This window comes from Artemia sp. Qi Xiang Cuo, chromosome 19 (genome assembly GCF_049724085.1).
Source record: "Artemia sp. Qi Xiang Cuo chromosome 19, ASM4972408v1, whole genome shotgun sequence".
In the NCBI taxonomy this organism is placed as follows: domain Eukaryota; kingdom Metazoa; phylum Arthropoda; class Branchiopoda; order Anostraca; family Artemiidae; genus Artemia; species Artemia sp. Qi Xiang Cuo.
The window spans coordinates 15,835,067-15,862,177 of record NC_142812.1 but is presented as its reverse complement, the minus strand read 5'-3'; the positions used below and the strand labels follow the sequence as shown (position 1 = coordinate 15,862,177).

General features: G+C 34.4%; 1 protein-coding gene across 1 annotated transcript in view; it reads left to right on the top strand.

Moving 5' to 3' along the window:
• The window catches only part of LOC148940547 (mitochondrial intermediate peptidase), a 122,069-nt gene that overhangs the window by 8,909 nt on the left and 86,049 nt on the right, over positions 1-27,111 (top strand). The window contains exons 2-4 of the mRNA XM_089105697.1: positions 150-412; positions 8,103-8,369; positions 16,456-16,644. Of these exons, the coding sequence (XP_088961823.1) occupies positions 150-412; positions 8,103-8,369; positions 16,456-16,644 (719 nt within the window). The remainder of the gene's footprint in view (positions 1-149; positions 413-8,102; positions 8,370-16,455; positions 16,645-27,111) is intronic.

The following is a 27,111-nucleotide window of genomic DNA, read 5'->3' as shown; positions in this document are numbered from 1 at the left end:
TTTCCTCATTAATATAATAATAAATGTTACAATCTCTGTTGCCTTTTTCACACCAAGTTCATGGAAAGATCAGAAAAAAAAGAACTTTAAACTAGTAATATTTGTTGTTTTTGAATTAATAATAGATTAATGAAGTGGAACTATTCTAGGGGCTTTTTGGCATTCCAGAATTAGCATCTTCTGAGGGATTTATTGCTCTTGAAGAAAGAGTAAAATCTGATACTGATGATTTGGTTGTAGAATCAGTCGATAATGGACGGCAAAGAAAAATGGTTGAAGTCTTTGACGAGCTTTCTGATACCCTCTGTCAAGTAGCAGATTTAGCTGAATTTGTTCGGATTGCTCATCCTGATAGAAAATTTTCAGAAGCTGCAGAGAATGCGTGCATTAATATTAATGCTTTAGTTGAGAGGTAAGACCGTTCAGTAATGCAAAAAGTATCATATGATTGTGTAAAATTTCAAGCTGGGCTATGTATTTACATACTTTTCTTTGTGCTTACTATCCATTCATTTCTTAGATGGCTCTATGATTATGGCTGTCGTTGATCTATTTCTTTGATATATATTAGATAGAAAGATATTTATGATTACTTCATCAAAAAATACAACACAATGAATTATATAAAAAAACTCAAGAGCCATATAAAAGAAAAAATTCCTGTTGCTGGCTCTTGTCTTCTAACCATCTTTTAGCATAAAAAATATTCAATAAATAATAACACAAAAAGTAATTTGTTTATTTTTTCCACAAAAAAGAAGAAGCAATTAATCTTCAAAAAAAGGTTTGAAATTTTTTTCTCATCACAACTTACCAACCTCCCCCCCGCCCCGTCCCGAAAACCCACAAATTTTAACCAGGTTTTTTAATACAATAATCCTTTGACTTTCTTTTAGACAAAATTAAGTTACTATCCACTCTAATACTATCCGGGAGACCATTCCACACTGATACAGCATTCTTTCCAATAGCGAAACCTAGCTCGTTGAATGTCAGATATCATGAACCAGATAATCAACGTTTCTTGTATCATAATTATGGTTAGCAGAATTCTGGGAAAAAACATTCCAGAAGTACTCAGGGGACAGGTTATTTAAACGCTAAAACATAAAAACTGATTAAGCTTTTTATGCCAAGCACCAGTGTACCAGAACACCATACACCATTATTTTCACACTGGTGCAACTCACTGAATACTCTCATTGCTTTACTTCGAATTATTTGCATCCTTTTGTACTTACTTATAAAACTATTTGCCCATACCGAGCACCCAAGAGATGACTGTGCATTGTCAGTTTAATATACATACACTGATATTTAGTAACCAAAATGTTAATATTATTTGATTTATTAATGTTATAAAAGTAAAACCATTTATATTTTCTCAGTAAAGTGCAAATTAGGCTCTGGCCTTGGGAAGGCATAGGGGTTTTGAGTCCAAATTATGTTAATTTTTGCTCGTTTTGAGTTTGACTCGGTTATTTATTGTAATTTATGTTCGTTTGGGTTTCATTTATTTATCGATGCTGATTTATGGTAGTTTCATGCTTGGTAGATTATTTGATTTTATTTTTGCTCATTTTTTGTTTAATGGAGTTCTGTACTTTTCTTTGAAAAACTTATTTTGTGGAAAAAGTTTTTTTTAATTAATTTCTGTTCGTTTTATATTGACATAGTCTTTTCAGAGAAAAAGAAAATAAAACTTTAAATCTTTTTTTTTTTTTTAAGAATTTATAGTTTGGCCTGCTACTTGTATGCTGGAGAAAAATTTTCAGCAATTTTTAACATACACCCTCTTAAAAATCTGGACACAAATAGTAGTGTTTAATTTAGTTTCATACCTCCTCTAGTTGACCTGAAATGGAAAACTTGATATTATTCGTAAAAAAATCTTTTTACTTTCTTTGATAGCTTGGATACACTTGCGCTATTTTGATTATGTATTAAGAGCAGAAGCAGCCCCGAAAGTTTGAACATAATACCCTCAGTCGTTCTTGGGATACTGCTGAGATGCCATATTGGGAATTAGCATTAACACAGTGCATTTTGATCTAATCTTATGGCAACATTTAGTTTTTAAACATTAAGTCAAATGGGAGGGGGATTGGTTTCCCTCTAATCATTTTCGACTATTAAAAAGGGCATCAACCCTTTCTATTTTCAATTAAATGAGCCCTTTTCGAAGTTCCTACGACAACTCCTTCGATCAAAGTGCCCTGGTCTAAACAACAACAACAACAACAACAGAAATAATACATTACACCCACTTCGATCTTTACTATAAAAATGTCAAGCCTTCCAATCACTTTTGACAATTAAAAAGGGCACTAGGCCTTTCGATTTCCAATCGAATGAGCCCTTTTTAGTTTCTACGACAACACTTCGTATAAACACCTTATATGCCCCCAGTGCATAACTTACAACCTTTGCCCTGGGGACTTTGGGGGGTTTGTCATCCTTAAATACATAATTTCCAGAACTTTTAACTACGTTGAAGAAAATGGCTATCTGTAAACTTTGACTGAATGTGTTTGGGGAAATGGTGGGTGTAAGAGGGGGGTTAATTACTCTCCACTCGATTTCGACTATTAAAAAGGACAATTTCCAATCAAATGAGCCTCTTTTGAAATTTCTACAACAACTTTCCATATAAACCTTGTATGCCCCAGTGCATAACTTACAACCCTTGCACTGAGGGCTCTGATGGGGTTATCATCTTAAAAGACCTAATTTCAAGAACTTTTGACTACGTTGAACAAAATGTATATCTCAAACTTTTGATTGAATGTGGTTGGGGAAATTGTGGGCATGAGAGGGGGGTTAGTTGCCCTCCATTCACTTTTGACTATCAAAAAGAGCACTATCCCTTTCAATTTTCAATTGAATGGGTCCTTTTTGATGTTTTTACAACATCGCTTTCTATAAAAACCGTACATGCTCCCAGGGCATAACGTACAACCCTTGCCCTGAGGGTTGTGGGGGATGGGTTGTCATCCTTCAAGACCTAATTTCCAAAACTTTCAACTGCGTTGAATAAAATGGCTATCTAAAAATTTTGATTGGATGTGTTTGGGGAAAAAGTGGGCTTGAGAGGGGGCCTAGTTGCCCTCAAATTACTTTCGACTATTAAAAAGGGCACTAGCTCTTTGAATTCCAATCGAATAAGCCCTTTTTCAAGTTTCCACAACAAAGATTTCAATAAAAACCTTATATGCCCCCAGGGCATAAGGTATATGCTGAAAGGTATAATTTCCTGAACTTTAAACTGCGTGGAACAAAATGGCTAACTAAAATTTTGATTGGATATGTTTGGGGAAATGGTGGGCGTGGTAGGGGCGTTATTTGCTCTCCAATCACTTTCGACTATTAAAAAGGGCACTAGCCCTTTGAATTTCTATTCGTACGAGCCCTTTTTGAAGTTTTCACCACAACATGTTCAATAAAAACTTTATATCTCACAAAGGCAAAACTTACAACCCTTACCCTGAGGGCTGTGGGGGAGTGTCCTCTTCTAGATCATAATTTACATCAAGGAATAAAAAACACTGAACAAAAGATTAGATGTGTTTGGGGAAAATTGGGCGAGAGAGGGGGGATAATTGCCCTCAAATCACTTTCGACTATTAAAAAGGGCACTAGATCTTTGAATTTCTAATCGAATTTGCCCTTTTTCAAGTTTCTACGACAAAGATTTCAATAAAAAACTTATATGCCCTCAGGGTATAACTTATAACCCTTGCCCTGAAGACTTTGGGGGGGAGTGTCCTGCTCAAATGTATAATTTTCTGAACTTTAAACTGCGTGGAACAAAACGGATATCTGAAAATTTTTATGGGATGGGTTTGGGATCATGATGGGCGTGGAAGTGGTGATAGTTCCCTTCCTATCACTTTAAACTATTAAAAAGGGCACTAGTCATTTCAATTTCTAATCGAATGAGGCATTTTTGAAGTTTCTACGACAACGCGTTCTACAAAAACTATATATGCCCCCAGGGCATAACTTACAACCCTTGTCCTGAGGGCTCTGAGGGGGTTGTCATCCTCAAAGACGTAATTTACAGAACTTAAAACTACGTTGAATAAAATGGCTGTCTCAAAATTTTTATTGGATGTGTTTGGGGAAATAGTGGGCGTGAGAGGGGGGTTAGTTGCCCTCCAATCACTTTCGACTATTAAAAAGGGCACTAGCCCTTTGAATTTCCAATCGAATGAGCCTTTTTTGAAGTTTCTACGACAACGACTGCTATAAAAACCTTATATGCCCCCTGGGCAAAACTTACAATCCTTCCCCTGAAGGTTGTGAGGGAGTGTCCTCCAAAAAGTAATTTCTATCTGGAAATAAACTATGGTGAACAAAATGGATATCTCAAAATTTTAATTGGACTTGTTTGGGAGAATGATGGACGTGGAAGGGGTGTTAGTTGCATTCCAATCACTTTCGACAATTAAAAAGGGCACAAGCCACTCCAATTTCCAATTGAATGAGCCCTTGTCGAAGTTTCTACGACAACTTCTTCGATACGAAGTGCCCTACTCTAAAGGAAAAGAAAATAAATGATACATTATGCCAACATTGTTCTTATTTGCCCCCAGGGCATAACTTAAAACCCTTGCCCTGAGGGTTGGGGGGGAGTTTCCTCCTCAAAAACATATTTGCTATCTGGAAATCAACTATGCTTAACAAAAAGGCTATCGAAAATTTTTTATTGAATTTTTTGGTGGGACTGAGGGGCGTGCGGGGGGGCGAGTTGCCCTCCAATCACTTTCGAATATTAAAAAGGGCACTAGCCCCTTGAACTTCCAATCCAATGAGCCTTTTTTGAAGTTTCTGCGACAGCGCTTTCTATAAAAACCTTATATGCCCCCAGGGCATAACTTAAAACCCTAGCCCCGAGGGTTGTGGGAGAGTGTCCTCCTCAAAATCATATTTTCTGTTTGGAAATCAACTGTGCTGAACAAAATGGCTATCTCAAAATTTTGATCGGATGTATTTGGGGGAATGATGGGCGTGGGGTGGGGGTTCTAGTTGCCCTCCACTCACTTGACTATTAAAAAGGGCAATAGCCCTTTGAATTTCCAATCGAATGAGCCTTTTTTGAAGTTTCTACGGCAACGCCTTCTATAAAAACCTTATATTCCCCCAGGGCATAACTTAAAACCATTGCCCCGAGGGTTGGGGGGGAGTGTCCTCCTCAAAAAGATATTTTATATCCTGAAATCAACTACGCTGAACAAAATGGCTATCTCAAAATTTTGATTGAATGTGTTTGGGAGAATGATTTGCGTGGTGGGGGGTGGTGCTAGTCGCCCTCCTATCACTTTTGACTATTAAAAAGGGCAATAGCCCTTTGAATTTCCAATCGAATTAGCATTTATTGAAGTTTCTACGACAACGCCTTCTATAAAAACCTTATATGCCCCCAGGGCATAACTTTAAACCCTTGCCGTGAAGGCTATGGGGGAATATCCTCCTCAAAAACATAATTTCTATCTGGAAATCAACAACTCTGAACGAAATGGTTATCTCAAAATTTTGATTGGATGTGTTTGGGGAAATAGTGGGCGTGGAAGGGGTGTTAGTTGCCTTTCAATCACTTTCGACTATTAAAAAGGGCACAAGCCACTCCAATTTCAAGTCGAATGAGCCCTTTCCGAAGTTTCTACGACAATTTCTTCGATTCGAAATGCCCTGCTCTAAAGGAAAAAAAATAATAAATGATACATAGTGTCAACATCGTTCTTATATGCGCCCAAGGCATAACTTAAAACCCTTGCCCCGAGGATTCTGGGGGAGTGTCCTCCTCAAAACACATTTTCTATCTGGAAATCAACTACGCTGAACAAAATGGCTATCTCAAAATTTTGATTGGGGGTGTGGGGGAATGATGGGCATGGGGGGGGTTAGTATTGCCCTCCACTAACTCTCAAATATTAAAATGGGCACAAGCCGATACTAATTATATACGAATGTACCTTTCGTGAAGTGACTATGGCAACGTCTTCTATAAAAACCTAATCTGCCCCCAAAGAAGCATATACAACCCTATCTCCGAGGGTTGTTGGGTAGTGTCCTTCTCAAAATAAAATTTTCTATTTGGAAATCAACTACGCTGAACAAAATGGCTATCTCAAAATTTTGATTGGATTTGTTTGGGGGAATGATGGCCGTGTGGGTGGGGGGCTAGTTGTCCTCCAATCACTTTCGACTATTAAAAAGGGCACTAGCCACTCCAATTTCCAATCGAATGAGCCCTTTTCGAAGTTTCTACGACGACTCCTTCGATACGAAGTGCCCTGGTATGGATAAGAAAAAAAAGAAAAAAAAAAGAAATAATACATTGTGCCCACATCGTTCTTTACTTAGGCAGCGCTATGGCGCTGCCTATGATAGATGAAATTTGTTTATTTCTTAGATGGCTCTATGATTTATGGCTCTCAATAATATATTTCTTAGATGGCCTTAGTTATCTCTTAATGCGGTTGGGGTGATCTTAAACCCCATCAAAATGCATTTACACCTTATTTTTTAACCTTAAACCTTGTACCTATAAACCTTAACTCATTTATTTCTTAGATGAAATTGATTTATTCCTTAGATGGCTTTTATTTGTCAGATGGCTCTATGATTTATGGCTCTTGGCGATTTATTTCTTAGATGGTTTTAGTTATCTCTTAATTGCGATTGGGGTGACCTCTAATCTTGTCAAAATACCTATACACCTTAAAACCTATAGTTTGTTTTTAACACATTGTTGTTCACTAAACTAGCTTTTACTAATACTAGAATTTTTACTTCACTAGAGACTGAATTTGTAGTTTAAAATGGTCATTAACCAATAATTTGACAAGTTGTGACCAACGTTAACCAATTTGACCACTTATTTGACTAATTAACCAATTATTTGACCAAATGATTTATTTAACCAATTGATTTCCTGTATGTTTGTGCAGAATGTATTTAAAAGAAAGAATGTGTTGATGAAAATTGTTGGTATAATAGACTAGTCAAACAAATTCAGTTGTTACATTTATCCTGACATAACATTATGGTCACGTCATACAATTCCCTTGATTTACACTTGAACAGGCCAAAGAAGAGCAATACAACACTCTAATTCATTTTGTTTTTCCTTTTTTCTTATACAGACTTTACAGCTTCGTCACAAGTAATGATATGCCGCTAGTCCTGGTAATTACCACTCCATTTACTTTTAACGTGTTTATTATACCTCCTCTTGAACGCCTCAAGAGAAGGATTTTCTGAGATTACCCCTACTGGGAGGCCATTCCATATGGTGACAGATGTTCGAGTGAAACATGTCTTTAAGTATTCTTGGTGGGGTGTGCTCTGCACAAGGTAGTCCTGTAGAGCTATACTTTGGCGAGTTGATAGCCAAGCTTTTATTTCATCTGGAACGAGTTTCAATACCTCCTCAGATGGAGGGCAATACATATATTTGTAGTGCACCGACATTGAAGTCACGTCAAATCGATCCTGGATCGACTGCAGGGGTTTGGCATCAGAGTTGCTAGAACTTGCTGTGCAAATTGATCGGTTTCGGACACGTTGAATAGGAGTGATGTGGTTAGCTGGAGTGCCAGCAAAGAGAGGACCATGCACGTTCCATGACTGGTCTGATACATGAATTGAATATTGTCAAAATAGACTCTGCAGGGAAGAGGCTTTTGCATCTTAAGATGACTCCTAGTTTCCCAGAGTAAGAGGGTCTCACTTAACTTAGGGGTTGGTTCAGCCCACGTGAGATCTGACGAAAAATGGACTCCAAGAAGGCTTAGTGTTGATATTATATCACTATTTTTATTTTAAAGGCAAACGAAAGAAAAACCAGATAAATCTTTCAGAATCTAAGCTAAATGGCAAAGTTAAAGCTTAAGACCAGTAGCAACTGATTAGAATATACGTCTGGGGATTTCTGGGATCTCCATCGTTCGCGATGGAAATCTCTGTCGTCGTAAATTACTAATATTAATTTATGCTCCTTATTACCTTAGCTTATATCTTTGTTATGCCTTTTATTATTATATTATTCTTCTAGTTTATGTTGATGATAACGCAGTGTCATTTATTTTCCTTTTAAGGTTAAACACCAATGTGGGACTATACACATCCTTAAGGAAGGCTACAGAAGAAAGCGATGTAGCACCCCTGACTTCAGTTGATGAGCACGTATCTAGACTTTTTCTGTTTGACTTTGAGCAAAGTGGGATACACTTGCCAGAAAATCTCAGAGAAAGCATTGTTCGCTTAAATGATCGTATATTACGGCTGGGACAAAGGTTCGCCATGAACTCTCACGAACCTAGAAGAATTCCAAAACATTTACTCCCTCCACACATAGCTAATATGTAAGTTATGTTTTTGCTTTATTTTGGCAAAAATGGTTCGTCGGAATGTATATGATCAAACGAATTTTTAAAATTGCTGATGAAGCAAAAGGTGACTATATGAATGTTGTCACAGGGAAACAGGGAGTTTACCAGTAAACGAATGTTGTGACCCAAAGATTTTTGTTCATATTGCTTGCTTACAGTACCAAGAAGATTAAAACCAAAATCATGTCTAGCCCCTTTAACCCATCGCAGGTCTTCTTAACTGAAGACCTTGATTTCCTTTAAGGCATTTCAAAATTATCAAGTATTTAGAGTATGGTAGTATTTTCGTTATGCGATGTTGAAACGTTAAAATAAATAAGAGAAATGACCTAAATTTGATAATGTTTTTCTTCCATAAAATTTCAAATTCACAAGTCTGTTAAATGCCATAGAAAATTACACTTTCAAAGGAAAGCTGCATCTTCTGTAACTGTATTCTATCATATTTTTTGGTTTTAGTTTTTATTGATTTATCACTAGTAAACGAATCTTGTGGTGAAAATTCTTTTGTTCATACTGCTTGCTTACAGTACCAAGGACATCACAACCACAAGCATTTTTAGCCTCTTTAACCCCTCGTAGGTCTATTCACAACTTAACCACGATTTTTTAGGCATTTCAATATTATGAAGTATTTAGAGCAGTGCCACATTTTAGCAATGCGACATTAAGACGTGAAAATAAATTACGAAAATTAGCTAAATTTGACAGTGTTTTTCTTCCACTAAAATCCAAAATTACCAGTCTGTTAAATACCATAGACAACACTTTCGAGGAAAAGGTGCATATTCTGTAACTTTTTTTTTAAAGTCTTTTTTTTAGTTTTTACTGAATTGTCACTAGTAAACGAATCTTGTGATAAAAAGACGTTTTGTTCATTTTGCTTTTTACTGTACCAAGAACACCAAAATGAAGCTTTTTTTTACCCCTTTAACCCATCTCAGGTCTTCCAATTCCTAAAAACTACAATTTACTTTATAGAAATATCCTATGGGCTATCCTTAAGATCTCGTGTAAAAAGTTGAGGAAGAGTTAATGTTATTTTGTTAATGTTAACTTGTTAATATATGGGCATAATTCCTGCTTAACTGTTGCTACTACTACTAACAACTCACTGCAGCACAAAGCGCCCTAAGACCAACACACGCTCTTCTTCCACCCAAATATATTCGAAGCTTCACTCTTTCACTTTCTCGTCTTCAACTATGCCAATCCTATTTAGCTGCAGGTAATAAATTCAGAGTACTCACGCAGGAAAATAGTCAACTTCATTACAATATGTTTCTCCTTCCTTCACCCACGGGGGTCTTTCACCACGGGGGGCAGACAGATAAAGCTTAGCCCTTTATAATTATGATGTTTTTAAGCCAGTGCCATGCTTTCGTTAGTGTTAAAATGCTTAGAATAAAGAACCAAAACTAAATAGCTAAATTTGACTTTCATAAGATTTACATTTCATAATCTTTCTTAAAATTCTGAAATTAAAAATCTATTGAGCCTCAAAGACATCTAGACCTTCAAAGAAAAGCTGCACCTTTTTAAGCTTTATTGTGCCATGTTTCTTTTGTCTTGGTTTGTACTGATTTTTGATCCATTTGTCTTTTTTTTTAATTTGGTGTCTGCTACTACTAAAAACTATGTCATTAAAGATGGTTAAGAATTGAATTGTAATTTTCCTGTTTTTAAGATGCATATGGTTTTGCAAGTTTCTGCTTAACTAATTAAAAAAATTAGCTTTCATTTTCACTGTCCTTGGTGCTTTGATATTCCATGTAGGAGAATTAAGTAAGTGGAGAATTAAGTAGGTTCTTTATATTTCTGTTTATACATCTGTATACTTCTTAATACTGTTCTTGTAATTTATACTTCTTCATAATGTGTTAAAGGTAATTATTTGGTTAAAAAAAAAACACAAAAAGCGGGCTTTTCTGCTTTAATTGATGTTTCTGGCTTCCCTTTCTAGCATATCCTTTAGAAATACTGCAACAGGCTTAAGTAAATACGTAAATTTCAACTTAACCGATTCAAACAATTTGTGTTGAAGGTAATTATTTGGTAAAAAAAACACAAAAAAGCGGGTTTTCCTGCTTTAATTGATGTTTTTGGCTTCCCTTTCTAGCATATCCTTAAGAAATACTGCAACAGGCTTAAGCAAATACGTAAATTTCAACTTAACCGATTCAAACAATTTGTGTTGAAGGTAATTATTTGCTAAAAAAACACAAAAAAGCGGGTTTTCCTGCTTTAATTGATGTTTTTGGCTTCCCTTTCTAGCATATCCTTAAGGAATACTGCAACAGGCTTAAGCAAATACGTAAATTTCAATTTAACCAATTCAAACAATTTGTGTTGAAGGTAATTATTTGGTAAAAAAAAACACAAAAAAGCGGGTTCTCCTGCTTTAATTTATGTTTTTGGCTTCCCTTTCTAGCATATCCTTAAGGAATACTGCAACAGGCTTAAGCAAATACGTAAATTTCAACTTAACCGATTCAAACAACTTGTGTTGAAGGTAATTATTTGGTAAAAAAAACACAAAAAAGCGGGTTTTCCTGCTTTAATTGATGTTTTTGGCTTCCCTTTCTAGCATATCCTTAAGGAATACTGCAACAGGCTTAAGCAAATACGTAAATTTCAACTGAACCGATTCAAACAATTTGTGTTGAAGGTAATTATTTGGTAAAAAAAACACAAAAAAGCGGGTTTTCCTGCTTTAATTGATGTTTTTGGATTCCCTTTCTAGCATATCCTTAAGGAATACTGCAAACAGGCTTAATTAAATACGTAAATTTAAACTTAACCGATTCAAACAATTTGTGTTGAAGGTAATTATTTGGTAAAAAAACAGAAAAAAGCGGGTTTTTCTGCTTTAATTGATGTTTTTGGCTTCCCTTTCTAGCATATCCTTAAGGAATACTGCAACAGGCTTAAGCAAATACGTAAATTTCAACTTAACCGATTCAAACAATTTGTGTTGAAGGTAATTATTTGGTAAAAAAAACACAAAAAAGCGGGTTTTCCTGCTTTAATTGATGTTTTTGGCTTCCCTTTCTAGCATATCCTTAAGGAATACTGCAACAGGCTTAAGTAAATACGGAAATTTCAACTTAACCGATTCAAACAATTTGTGTTGAAGGTAATTATTTGGTAAAAAAAACACAAAAAAGCGGGTTTTCCTGCTTTAATTGATAATTTTGGCTTCCCTTTCTAGCATATCCTTAAGGAATACTGCAACAGGCTTAAGCAAATACGTAAATTTCAACTTAACCAATTCAAACAATTTGTGTTGAAGGTAATTATTTGGTAAAAAAAAACACAAAAAACCGGGTTTTCCTGCTTTAATTGATGTTTTTGGCTTCCCTTTCTAGCATATCCTTAAGGAATACTGCAACAGGCTTAAGTAAATACGTAAATTTCAACTTAACCGATTCAAACAATTTGTGTTGAAGGTAATTATTTGGTAAAAAAAACACAAAAAAGCGGGTTTTCCTGCTTTAATTGATGTTTTTGGCTTCCCTTTCTAGCATATCCTTAAGAAATACTGCAACAGGCTTAAGCAAATACGTAAATTTCAACTTAACCGATTCAAACAATTTGTGTTGAAGGTAATTATTTGCTAAAAAAAACACAAAAAAGCGGGTTTTCCTGCTTTAATTGATGTTTTTGGCTTCCCTTTCTAGCATATCCTTAAGGAATACTGCAACAGGCTTAAGCAAATACGTAAATTTCAATTTAACCGATTCAAACAAATTGTGTTGAAGGTAATTATTTGGTAAAAAAAAACACAAAAAAGCGGGTTTTCCTGCTTTAATTGATGTTTTTGGCTTCCCTTTCTAGCATATCCTTAAGGAATACTGCAACAGGCTTAAGTAAATACGTAAATTTCAACTTAACCGATTCAAACAACTTGTGTTGAAGGTAATTATTTGGAAAAAAAAACACAAAAAAGCGGGTTTTCCTGCTTTAATTGATGTTTTTGGCTTCCCTTTCTAGCATATCCTTAAGGAATACTGAAACAGGCTTAAGTAAATACGTAAATTTCAACTTAACCGATTCAAACAATTTGTGTTGAAGGTAATTATTTGGTAAAAAAAAACACAAAAAAGCGGGTTTTCCTGCTTTAATTGATAATTTTGGCTTCCCTTTCTAGCATATCCTTAAGGAATACTGCAACAGGCTTAAGCAAATACGTAAATTTCAACTTAACCGATTCAAACAATTTGTGTTGAAGGTAATTATTTGGTAAAAAACACACAAAAAAGCGGGTTTTCCTGCTTTAATCGATGTTTTTGGCTTCCCTTTCTAGCATATCCTTAAGGAATACTGCAACAGGCTTAATTAAATACGTAAATTTCAACTTAACCGATTCAAACAATTTGTGTTGAAGGTAATTATTTGGTAAAAAAAACATAAAAAAGCGGGTTTTTCTGCTTTAATTGATGTTTTTGGCTTCCCTTTCTAGCATATCCTTAAGGAATACTGCAACAGGCTTAAGCAAATACGTAAATTTCAACTTAACCGATTCAAACAATTTGTGTTGAAGGTAATTATTTGGTAAAAAAAACACAAAAAAGCGGGTTTTCCTGCTTTAATTGATGTTTTTGGCTTCCCTTTCTAGCATATCCTTAAGGAATACTGCAACAGGCTTAAGAAAATACGTAAATTTCAACTTAACCGATTCAAACAATTTGTGTTGAAGGTAATTATTTGGTAAAAAAAACACAAAAAAGCGGGTTTTCCTGCTTTAATTGATAATTTTGGCTTCCCTTTCTAGCATATCCTTAAGGAATACTGCAACAGGCTTAAGCAAATACGTAAATTTCAACTTAACCAATTCAAACAATTTGTGTTGAAGGTAATTATTTGGTAAAAAAAAACACAAAAAGCGGGTTTTCCTGCTTTAATTTATGTTTTTGGCTTCCCTTTCTAGCATATCCTTAAGAAATACTGCAACAGGCTTAAGAAAATACGTAAATTTCAACTTAACAGATTCAAACAATTTGTGTTGAAGGTAATTATTTGGTAAAAAAAAACACAAAAAAGCGGGTTTTCCTGCTTTAATTGATTATTTTGGCTTCCCTTTCTAGCATATCCTTAAGGAATACTGCAACAGGCTTAAGCAAATACGTAAATTTCAACTTAACCGATTCAAACAATTTGTGTTGAAGGTAATTATTTGGTAAAAAAACACAAAAAAGCGGGTTTTCCTGCTTTAATCGATGTTTTTGGCTTCCCTTTCTAGCATATCCTTAAGGAATACTGCAACAGGCTTAATTAAATACGTAAATTTCAACTTAACCGATTCAAACAATTTGTGTTGAAGGTAATTATTTGGTAAAAAAACATAAAAAAGCGGGTTTTTCTGCTTTAATTGATGTTTTTGGCTTCCCTTTCTAGCATATCCTTAAGGAATACTGCAACAGGCTTAAGAAAATACGTAAATTTCAACTTAACCGATTCAAACAATTTGTGTTGAATGTAATTATTTGGTAAAAAAAACACAAAAAAGCGGGTTTTCCTGCTTTAATTGATGTTTTTGGCTTCCCTTTCTAGCATATCCTTAAGGAATACTGCAACAGGCTTAAGTAAATACGTAAATTTCAACTTAACCGATTCAAACAATATGTGTTGAATGTAAGTATTTGGTAAAAAAAAACACAAAAAAGCGGGTTTTCCTGCTTTAATTGATAATTTTGGCTTCCCTTTCTAGCATATCCTTAAGGAATACTGCAACAGGCTTAAGTAAATACGTAAATTTCAACTTAACCAATTCAAACAACTTGTGTTGAAGGTAATTATTTGGTAAAAAAAAACACAAAAAAGCGGGTTTTCCTGCTTTAATTTATGTTTTTGGCTTCCCTTTCTAGCATATCCTTAAGGAATACTGCAACAGGCTTAAGTAAATACTTAAATTTCAACTTAACCAATTCAAACAATTTGTGTTGAAGGTAATTATTTGGTAAAAAAAAACACAAAAAAGCGGGTTCTCCTGCTTTAATTTATGTTTTTGGCTTCCCTTTCTAGCATATCCTTAAGGAATACTGCAACAGGCTTAAGTAAATACGTAAATTTCATCTTAACCGATTCAGACAATTTGATTTTATTTTCCTTGGTTCTTTAAAAGCTTAGATTGCCATCCACTAGTATCTAAAATGAATTAAAGCTATAGCTTAGTAAGAATAATTGCTTACCCGGTGGCTATGACGTTGATCAACATTGTTGGTGGATATGTGGTGCCTGTGACGTATCGAAAGTTACTTTAAAGCTTAAATATAGGAAGAATAAGTACTTACTGGTTGACTATGGCGTTGATAAATAATCATTATATGATGTGCATAACCAATCACAAATAGGGAAATAATCAAATATATTGCCAATTTGTTTGCCAGTTGCCAATTTTTTCAACGATAGAAACAACTATGACATCCTGGAAAGATGACCCTGAAAACGTCGTGTCTTCTTGTTCTTTATAGCATTTGTTTCCTTGTCTTCTCTGTTGGTTAACTGTTTTATTTGAACAGTGTTAGTAATAGTTACAATCGTTTCAATAATTTTAGGCACGTTCAAGTTTTAGCTAAATTTTAACTATTCTTTTTTAATTCCGCTCTTGGTTATATTACATTTAGTGAAATTTTGCTTAAAATTGTTGAAATTCTTTAAAGTAGTTTTAAAAGCAACTATAGCAAAGTACGAAATAATTAGATAGTGGGTGCAAAAGGTATTTGTGGGTGCAAACGTCACTTTTGTCATCTATTTAATATCAGCCTGTTTGCGACTTTATTTTTTTTTATTCAAAATTAAAAAATCCATAAATAAAGAACTTACATTAAATAGAAAAACTGAAGGTATTCTTATAATCCCAATTTACAATAAATTAATGATAAGATAATAAAATAATATTCTATCTCATTTTAAACCAAGATTATCTGACCGTACTAATGAAAAAATTAATAAAACCAGCTCCCCTTAGTAATAATAAAAAAAAACAAAATGCCTGAGGAAACAGCACTTTTTAGTGTTATTTTTGCCATCTCGCACTATATTGTATATATTTTTATTATTGTTTCTTTTTTAAATTATTGGCTTTATAATAAAATTATGAGTGGTAGATAAACAGACAAATACATGTTTTAGAAGCAGATTCGAAAGTTTTACACGGTTTTCTGCTTTTTTTAAATTTATTTAATTTGTTTTGTTCTTTTATTCATTTTTATTTACAGTTCTCCTTCACATGGAAGCAATGTTTTCATATCTAGTTTTCATGCTGATTCATCTGATGAACAGGCTTGGGAAGCAGCTTATAAGTTGTACATATTTCCTGACAAAAGTCAAAAAGATTTTTAAAAAAATACATTCTTAAAAAGTTATAGTAAACATAGCTTCATATATAATTTGTTTTTTCTTCTTTTTTTTCCTTTTTTCCTTCACATGGAAACAACGTTGCCATATCGATTTTTCATGCTGATTCATCTGATGAACAGGCTCGGGAAGCAGCCTATAAGTTTTACGTATTTTCTGACAAAAGTCAAGAAGAATTTTATTTTTTTTACAGTTTTCCTTCACATTGAAACAATATTGTCATGTCTAGTTTTCATGCTGATTCATCTTATGATCAGGCTCGGAAAGCAGCCTATAAGTTGTACCTATTTCCTGACAAAAGTCAAGTAGAAATATTTTTTTTACAGTTCTCCTTCACATGGAAAGTCATATTTTCATGCTGATTCATCTGATGAGCAGGCTCGGGAAGCAGCCTATAAGTTGTACCTAATTCCTGAAAAATGTCAAGAAGAAACATTTTTATTTTCAGTTTTCCTTCACATGGAAACAATGCTGCCATATCTAGTTTTCATGCTGATTCATCTGATGAACAGGCTCGGGAAGCAGCCTGTAACTTGTACCTATTTCCTGACGAAATTCATTTTTTTTCAGATTTCCTTCACATGGAAACAACGTTGTCATATCTAGTTTTCATGCTGATTCATCTGATGAACAGGCTCGGGAAGCAGCCTATAAGTTGAACATATTTCCTGACAAAAGTCAATAAGATTTTTTTTTTCAGTTTTCCTTCTCATGGAAACAACGTTGTCATATCTAGTTTTCATGCTGATTCATCTGATGAACAGGCTCGGGAGGCAGCCTATAAGTTGTACCTATTTCCTGACAAAAATCAAGAAGAAATTTTGGATGAACTCTTGCTTGCAAGATATGAGCTGGCAAATTTGTGTGGCTATCCTACTTTTGCTGACAGGTTTGTTTCTATAGATGAATGCCTAAATTAATGATAGTCATAGCAGCTGAAAAAAAATGAAATTAAAAAAAAAATATCTAATTTATAAATAAAGGTTAAAAAAGGTATAACAAACAACAAAAGCACGAAGAACAGCAGGGAAATTTTTTTGCAAGACAGTGGAGATAATTTGAATGAATATTTTGGCCCTATGTCCAAGGGCCATCCTCGGCAAGACAAAAATATATTAAAGAAAAAAGACTCACAGCAACATGCGACCAATAAAACCAAAAATATAAAAAAAAATTCAAAGCAGTCCTAGCATTCTGACTTCAGCGAAGTTCAACCAGGACTGATAAAAATTAAGTTAAAACAAGGCGATTCAATGAGATGAAAGAAAAATAATTTAAAAACACGTTCTTATTGCTTGTCCAGCCTTTTTGGCAGCTAACCTCAAAGGTCTTTTTGTGATCGGTTCTGTGTTAATATCTATTGTTTTTTTTTTAATATTTTGTAAGTATCTGAACAGTTATTAGAAAATAAAATCAAAGAAAATTATCATTTGATAGAAGCTTCAGCAGCAGGAATAGATTGTGAAGTCTTAATGACCATGGTTAAACTCTGTAACAAGTCCTCAATGTATTTCCGATTCCGTAATTCTTTTTACCAGAAAATTAATGGCTTCGCGATGGGCGTGCCCCTCTCCGGGTTACTGGCGAATATTTATGTGGAACATATTGAAAATTGGGCATTATATTCGTATTTTTTGAAACATATCTTTTGGGGACGCTACATGGATGACGTAATTTCACTTTGGAACGATGGTCAAAAAGGAGCTTAGGGGTTTTTTAGATCACCTTAATACATACGATAGAAATTTAAAGTTTACTTTAGAAATTGAAATCGCAAATAAAATCCAATTCCTAGATGTGTTAGTTATTCGTAGCTTCGATAAACTCAATTTTACTATTTATAGAAAACCAACACAAAATAATAGATATTTGCTCTTTAAATCAAACCACCCCACCCAAGTTAAAAGAGCAGTCGTAATATCCCTCGTCGATCGTGCCCTAAACATTTGTTCTGATTCCCACATCGTAGCAGAACTAAACTTTATCAGGGACATACTTTTTGGAAATGGGTATCCTATTTTATTTTTTAATAGTTTCATTAACGGTACACTGAAGAGATACTCACATAAAATTAATGATAGTTTACCATATGAGATTTTTGACAAGCGTTTAAAAATAATTTACCTCCCCTTACATCCCAAAAATCACTACAAATCTTAAAAAAGTTTGCACAAAAAATAATCTGTATGTAGTATTCACAAATTATTTTAAAATCATAAATTTTTTAAATTCTGGTAAAGATAAAACCCCAGTTACTCGCGAAAGAGGGGTCTATCAAATACCATGCGATTGTGGCAAATATTATGAAGGTAGAACACACAAGAATTTAGAAAAGCGCATACAACAGCATAAAGATGATACAGTCAAAGCTCTAACTTCTAATATTTCCAATGTTTCATTTGATCCTGCATTAGGGAGCCATATTTTTCAAAATCCTAGCCATAATATACTTTTTGATGAATCCGCCCTTATTAGCAATGACCTAGGCATAAAGCAGGTAGAACGAGAATCAATTGAAATCAGACTTAAGATTAATAATAATATTTCCTTAAATAGGGACTTGGGGGAATATACACTAAATGCTCTATACACAAATTTAATTAAAAATGATCTTAAAATTTTTTTTCAAAAACCAATAGACATTAACGCAAAAAGAAAAATTAACAAAGAAAGACATTAACACAGAATAAGAACGTGTTTTTAAATTATTTTTCTTTCATCTCATTGAATCGCCTTGTTTTAACTTACTTTTTATCAGTCCTGGTTGAACTTCGCTGAAGTAAGGATGCTAGGACAGCTTTGAAAAAAAAAATTTAAGTTTTGGTTTTATTGGTCGCATGTTGTTGTGAGTCTTTTTATTCTTTTATATATTTTTGTCGTGCTGAGGATGGCACTTGGACATAGAGCCGAAAAATTTATTCGAATCATATCTACTGTTTTCCATAAGTATTTCTCTATTTTCCTTTGTGGGTTTTTTTTTTAATGTGGAAAGGCTGTGTGGTCTTGGTCGCCATTTTAAAAAAAGGTATAAAAACATTAAGCTATAAATAAAGTTATAAAAATATGAAAGTATAAATAAAAGCATAGAAATGAAAGTATAAGTAAAATTATATAGGACATTAGTTCAAGAAAATCTAGGGGGTGGGATTTTTTTCCAAAATCTAGGGGGACATTATTGTTTTATCGATTTTTTTTTATTTAAAAAAAGCTATTTTTCAATGAAAATACAAAAACGATATGTTCCTAGTGGAATAAACCTAGTTGCAATAAGCAAAATTATTTAAGGAGGAATGCCCCCCCCCCCACTGAAGTGCCGGAAAGACATTGAGAAAGTTAAAGATATAACATCCTTTTGTGGTCATAAATCGTGAAGAGTGGCTCCAATATAAACTTGGAAAATATAGTTTTTTCTATGTATTTTTAGTTCCAGCTTGAAAATGGCGTCTTTGCCAGACGTTAAATAGGTGTTGTGGCTCACAGCTCCGATTTTAAAATAGAGGATAAGGTAAATTTCCCAGAAGAGAATCTGAAGTGGGGACTTAGGCGCGGTTGGAGTAGGGACTTGGGGCCATTTTCCTGAAATCCCAGATTTTCTTGAATTAATTGACACTTCTTATTCAAACAATCAAATAAAATTTGTTTTTTTCATTATTGAGTCCCCGGAAATTGTTTAATTATTCCCCCCCCCCTGAAGAGAAAAATGCTGTGTACACGTCTATAAACTGTTTCATTATTAACCCCCCCCCCCCTCCCCTGCCGAAGAGAAAAATGTGCGCGTAAAATTCTGAGTTATGAAATTAAATAAAGTTTTTTTTTCTTTCCAGTTTTTCTTATTTCTTCCCACAACTTGAGGAACAGTTAATTATGAAAAAACACACTCAAAAGGCATAACAAGTACTAACATAAAAATAAAAATTACATCACACCCTATCCTTTCTATTTCAGCAAACTCCGAAATGCCTCCAACTGTCCCTAAATCCCTTAATTTTTCCAAAAATGCAATTCAGGTCGATCTGTTGTTCATTTATATCAGTTTAGAAAAAGTAGACAAGGACCCTAAGATGTATGTATTTTGTCTGATATTCTTTAAATCTGCGGCCAAGTTAAAGTTGTGTCTAAATGAGCAGTGGCACCATTTCACAGGAATGTAGTGGGAGACACGGATTTTTTTTTATACAAATGCAGAAAAGGTACTTTTAAAAATCTAGGGGGGGGGGTATATCCCCCTTCTCTGAATGAAAATAGGCCAACCGAAAAAAGTTATTTTTCCAAGTCTAGGAGGCTGTGATTCTCATCTATTTACTGTTTTAGTGAGCAGCGAAGAAATCTGTCACTTCCACTTCCCCGAATCTAAATTTGAAGTCACCCTTCCCCCTCCTCCTTGCAAATTTGTCACTGAAAGTTTCAACTTAATCCCAGCCGTAAGCCAAAACAGGGTAGACCTATTATAATTATAATTTACATTATATTATAATTATAACCATAAGGATTATAACTATAACTTTTGCATAACCATAGAATATATTTAATTATAACTGTAATTTATTAAAAGGAAAGTATCTTCTCTCTTTAATCGAATCCTTTATTATCTGCACGCGTAAAATCGTATAATATCGATTTTGTCTCCATAAATGCAACTGATCCAAAAATGAATGCTTAAAAATGAAAAATACTTGATGTCCAGATTGAATCCATGACCTCGAAATTGGGATTCTAATGTTCTACTGTCTAAGCCAGCTGTACTTTATGCTTTTGCTCCATCAATATATAATAATAGATATATGATCATTATAAAGTAAATATATATATTATTTTATAATATAAATCAAATAATAAAATAAAAACAATACAAAATAGACTTATTTTATCAAATATATAATTGACATACTAGAATAAGCGGGATCCCATACACGGATTTTCTCTACCCTTACCGACATTATCTATTATATAATAGATTATAATAAGTGTAAATCCTGAAAGTATTGTTTACTCTAAAATACAAAATTCATTAATTTTACTTCATACAAATGTTTTTAGGATGCGAAAATTTTCTTAATTTGTTAAAAGGGGGGAAACCCCCAAAATAGGGAGGGCATCTTTTGATGATAATTACACGCATTAAATTAAGAATATGCAATAATCTTGAGCAGAAGTTTTAGTCCCATATAAATATAAAACTATTAAATCTGTGCGTCTTTATTTGTTATTTGCAAAAAATTGACTACTTGCAGTATATTTGAATTAGCATATTGCGAACAAAAAATTTAACGATTATGATAAGTTGTCGCCTATGAGAAGACATAAAGTGTACTGACAATAGGCGGTGGCAGTTACAACGGCCACTTCAGTTATGGTCACATAATCATCAAAACTCCGATTATAGATTAGATTAATTTATTATTAGGTAATGGTCACTTCAGTTGTAACGGTCCCACTTCAGTTTTAACCCACGATTATAGATTAGATAAATTTATTACAAGCAAAATTAAAACTAATATGATAAGTTGTCGCCAAAGACAAAATATATAAAGTATATTACGCTAGGTTGCTACAACTATAACGGCCAAATACTAGGTAATGGTCACTTCAGTTGTAACGGTCCCACTTCAGTTGTAACCCACGATTATAGATTAGATCAATTTATTACAAGCAAAAATTAAAACTAATATGATAAGTTGTCGTTAAAGACAAAATATATAAAGTATATTACACTATAATGGCCAAATAGTAGGCAATGGTCACTTCAGTTTTAACGTACCCACTTCAGTTTGTAACCCACGATTATAGATTAGATCAATTTATTACAAGCAAAATTAAAACTAATACTATAAGTTCTCGCCAAAGACAAGATATAAAATATATTACACTAGGTTGCTACAACTATAACGGCCAAGTACTAGGTAATGGTGACTTGAGTTGTAACGGTCCCACTTCAGTTTTAACCCACGATTATAGATTAGATAAATTTATTACAAGCAAAATTAAAACTAATATGATAAGTTGTCGCCAAAGACAAAATATATAAAGTATATTACACTAGGTTGCTATAACTATAACGGCCAAATACTAGGTAATGGTCACTTCAGTTGTAACGGTCCCACTTCAGTTGTAACCCACGATTATAGATTAGATTAATTTATTACAAGCAAAAATTAAAACTAATATGATAAGTTGTCGTTAAAGACAAAATATATAAAGTATATTACACTAGGTTGTTACAACTATAATGGCCAAATAGAAGGCAATGGTCACTTCAGTTTTAACGTACCCACTTCAGTTTGTAACCCACGATTATAGATTAGATCAATTTATTACAAGCAAAATTAAAACTAATACTATAAGTTCTCGCCAAAGACAAGATATAAAATATATTACACTAGGTTGCTACAACTATAACGGCCAAGTACTAGGTAATGGTGACTTGAGTTGTAACGGTCCCACTTCAGTTTTAACCCACGATTATAGATTAGATAAATTTATTACAAGCAAAATTAAAACTAATATGATAAGTTGTCGCCAAAGACAAAATATATAAAGTATATTACGCTAGGTTGCTACAACTATAACGGCCAAATACTAGGTAATGGTCACTTCAGTTGTAACGGTCCCACTTCAGTTGTAACCCACGATTATAGATTAGATCAATTTATTACAAGCAAAAATTAAAACTAATATGATAAGTTGTCGTTAAAGACAAAATATATAAAGTATATTACACTAGGTTGTTACAACTATAATGGCCAAATAGAAGGCAATGGTCACTTCAGTTTTAACGTACCCACTTCAGTTTGTAACCCACGATTATAGATTAGATCAATTTATTACAAGCAAAATTAAAACTAATGCTATAAGTTTTCGCCAAAGACAAGATATAAAATATATTACACTAGGTTGCTACAACTATAACGGCCAAGTACTAGGTAATGGTGACTTGAGTTGTAACGGTCCCACTTCAGTTTTAACCCACGATTATAGATTAGATAAATTTATTACAAGCAAAATTAAAACTAATATGATAAGTTGTCGCCAAAGACAAAATATATAAAGTATATTACGCTAGGTTGCTATAACTATAACGGCCAAATACTTGGTAATGGTCACTTTTCTTGTAACGGTCCCACTTGAGTTGTACCCCAAAATTATAGATTAGATCAATTTATTACAAGCAAAATTAAAACTAATATGATAAGTTTTTCGCCAAAGACAAGATATAAAGTATATTACCTAGTGTAAGTATAAGTTGTCGCCAAAGACAAAATATATAAAGTATATTACACTAGGTTGCTACAACTATAATGGCCAAATACTAGGCAATGGTCACTTCAGTTTTAACGGTTCCACTTCAGTTGTAACCCATGATTATAGATTAGATCAATTTATTACAAGCAAAATTAAAACCAAAACTATAAGTTGTCGCCAAATACAAGATATAAAGTATATTACACTAGATTGCTACAACTATAACGGCCAAATACTTGGTAATAGTCACTTTACTTGTAACGGTCCCACTTGAGTTGTAACCCACGATTATAGATTAGATCAATTTATTACAAGCAAAATTAAAACTAATATGATAAATTGTCGCCAAAGACAAAATATATAAAGTATATTACACTACGTTGCTACAACTATAACGGCCAAATACTTGGTAATAGTCACTTTACTTGTAACGGTCCCACTTGAGTTGTAACCCACGATTATAGATTAGATCAATTTATTACAAGCAAAATTAAAACTAATATGATAAATTGTCGCCAAAGACAAAATATATAAAGTATATTACACTACGTTGCTACAACTATAATGGCCAAATACTAGGCAATGGTCACTTCAGTTTTAACGGTTCCATTTCAGTTGTAACCCACGATTATAGATTAGATCAATTTATTACAAGCAAAATTAAAACTAAAACTATAAGTTGTCGCCAAATACAAGATATAAAGTATATTACACTAGGTTGCTACAACTATAACGGCCAAATACTTGGTAATAGTCACTTTTAGTTGTAACGGTCCCACTTGAGTTGTAACTCACGATTATAGATTAGATCAATTTATTACAAGCAAAATTAAAACTTATATGATAAGTTGTCGCCAAAGACAAAATATATAAAGTATATTACACTAGGTTGCTACAACTATAATGGCCAAATACTAGGCAATGTGTCACTTCAGTTTTAACGGTTCCACTTCAGTTGTAACCCACCATTATCGATTAGATCAATTTATTACAAGCAAAATTACAACTAATATGATAAGTTGTCGCCAAAGACAAAATATATAAAGTATATTACACTAGGTTGCTACAACTATAACGGCCAAATACTAGGCAATGGTCACTTCAGTTTTAACGGTCCCACTTCACTCTGTAACCCACGATTATAGATTAGATCAATTTATTACAAGCAAAATTAAAACTAATATGATAAGTTGTCGCCAAAGACAAAATATATAAAGTATGTTTATTTATATTATTTATTTATTTATTTTTTAACCCGGCACTACAAAAAAGCAAAAAGACGGAGTACAACATAATACAAAAAAAAAGAAAAGAGAAAAAAAAAACAATACAGAACAAGTACTTAAAAGCACTACATCGACACTACTGCCGCAGGAGGGACGACCACTCGTGCGATAGCCTTGCTTTAACATTTTTAATCTGTATTCTAACGGCCTGACATGGTTCTGTAACTTTATAAGGAAGCCTAATATATTAGTTACGCGTCCACAAAGGTAATCTCAACAGATACTTGGCATAACGAAAGTAGTAGGACCGAATTTGCTTAATGTCAGATTTCTGGAGCATTCTCCAGAAAGGTGCAATATATAGAATATGTGGCAGCGCAGTTGTGTTATACAACCTAGCTAAAATCATGCGATTAAAACGGAGTTTGTTTGTCACAATGTTGTCATATGACGCCGAAATTCGCTTTTTCAGGTGGCTAACTATGAGCGAGCGGGTAGCTCGCACGGAAGTTCCGACAGGGAGGCCCAAATAAGTTAAAGATGTCACTGGCTTAACAGTAATATCACCAAGTCTAACAGATACATCAGTCGAATCATTCCAATTAAAAAGATCATTCTCAGACTTAGCTGCATTGAAACTAAGGCCGATTTTCCGGTCTTCTTCATTTAACATTTTAGAATTCTCCTCAAGGTGCGCAAGGGTCCGTCAAGGCATAAACACGTCATCGGCATAACAAACTATACTTAGATTCAAACCGCGAACTATGCATGAACATTCAATTTGCGATTGTGGCTCTATTATTGCATTGTCGAAAAAATCAGGTGAAACAATAGTTCCCTGTCTCACTCCCTTATAAACCGGTAAAACAACATAAATATCACTCAGACCAGGAATATAAATACGGACCACGAGATTACCATATAAATCACGATACGCTCCTATCACCGAAGGGTTGATAGGTATATAAGTTGATAGGTATATTCGTGGACGAGCGAATCAAATGCACGGTGCACATCGTGGCTACCAAGAACTAGAGATTCACTAGCTGCATCAGCATCCAAAAGTATAGCACATAGAGCTGACAGGGCATGACCACACCCTAGTCCCTTCTGAAAGCCAAACTGCCCCGAAGGAACGTAACATTTTGACCGCATTTCTTCACATGTTAGCAACTCAAATAACTTACAAAAAACATTCGACACAGTAATGGGTCTATACAAACTGCAAAGGTGGGGAGGTTTACCTCGCTTCAACACGGGGATCAGTTTACCTTCGCAAAAAGATTTTGGCACTATTCCAGAGGAGAATATCATTTGGTACAGTAAGCTCAGGTGGTCAATCAGAAGATCACTACTAAAATCAAGAGCAGCACCGCAGATACCATCAGTACCCTTGCTGAATTTCTTTTTCAACTTCATTATAGCAGAGATAATCATACTTCGTGTCACGACAAAATCACTATTTGCATGGAACTGTAAGCTGTAATTAAGCTTTTCAGCATGTTTTGCACTAAGATTGGAGGGGGGAGGCGCAAACTCTCGGCGGTAATGTTCTTCCCAGAAATCTTCACGAGGAACAGAATCCGGCGTAGCATAACGTTTGGGTCGCAGGGCATGTTTCCACAGGGCACTAGGATTTTGGTTCACGCTTTCAGAAAAATTGGTTATGCAATCGCACCTGTGCTTGTTTAGAGCTCTGGCAAATACACGGTTTGCGTGTTTCCGGACACAGTTAACCCAGCCTGTTCATGGTCAGTCACAATCAAGCCAGACTTAGAACCAAAATTTATATTACTGACACGCAGATTTCAGTTTAGAATTCCAGGACCAGCCTTGAATTCGTATTCCACACTTGATTGTCACTGTCGGCACAGCAGCTTTTACGCCACATTTAATGGCATGGTAAATAAGAGCACAATAAATGTCCATAAGCACACGAGCATCGTCACGGGGAATATCTGCAGATTTTTATAATAGAATGAAAGGGATCTTAATCTTACGAAGGATTGTATCACAGACCGATTGGAAAGATGATGCGTCTGTCTTTTCCCACTCTTCTTTGACAAACCAGACTGGAATCTTGGCTGTTGGGGCAGCAGCAGAAATTTTTACTTTGACAGTTATCGGAAAATAGTCAGAAGTGTATGTTGAAGACAGGACTTTCACTTGGCTTTGAGACAGATTTCCCGATGCTAAAACGTGATCGATGTTGGTAGTGGCCCCCGTATGATGAAGATAAGTTGCGTCAAGATTTTTCATTAGAACTTCTAGATCACTGGTAAGCTGCAGGATAAGATTTGATCGAGTTGAGGTCAAGTCACGTAAGTCACAATTAAAATCACCAATCAGGAACTTTTCGGGTATCGCATTGCGGGTAACACATTTTGAAAGATGTTTGGCCGCAAGAACAAAGCATTTTTTAGATTTTTCGGACTTTTAATCTGTTGGAAGGTAAGTGTTAAAAACGGTCAGATTCACAATTTGAGTAGCGATATGATTGGCTGCGGTCTCTACGAGGACACTGGGAATTGCTTTGCGAACTAGGGCAGTAATGTCACCAGAGGGTCTGCTTTGGCTTATAAGGTATTTGACTAGTCAAAAATATAGCACGTTGGAATCAGAGAATTCAAGGAGCTCCTTATTGCACTCAATTAGGAAATGTTCTTGCAAGCACAACACGTCGTGATTCCTCAAGAATTCTTCAATTACAGGGCGCTTATCGCCCTGTAACATCGCCATGCATATTCCAGGAAATCACGCTAATTTCGATGGTTAGGCTTCTCTGCAATCACTTTTTGGTTTTCAGGGCATATTACGTGATAGCAGGTGTGAGACGACGAATCACAAGCTACACAACGCATCGGCTTTACACAGGGGTTGTCCTTTGATGA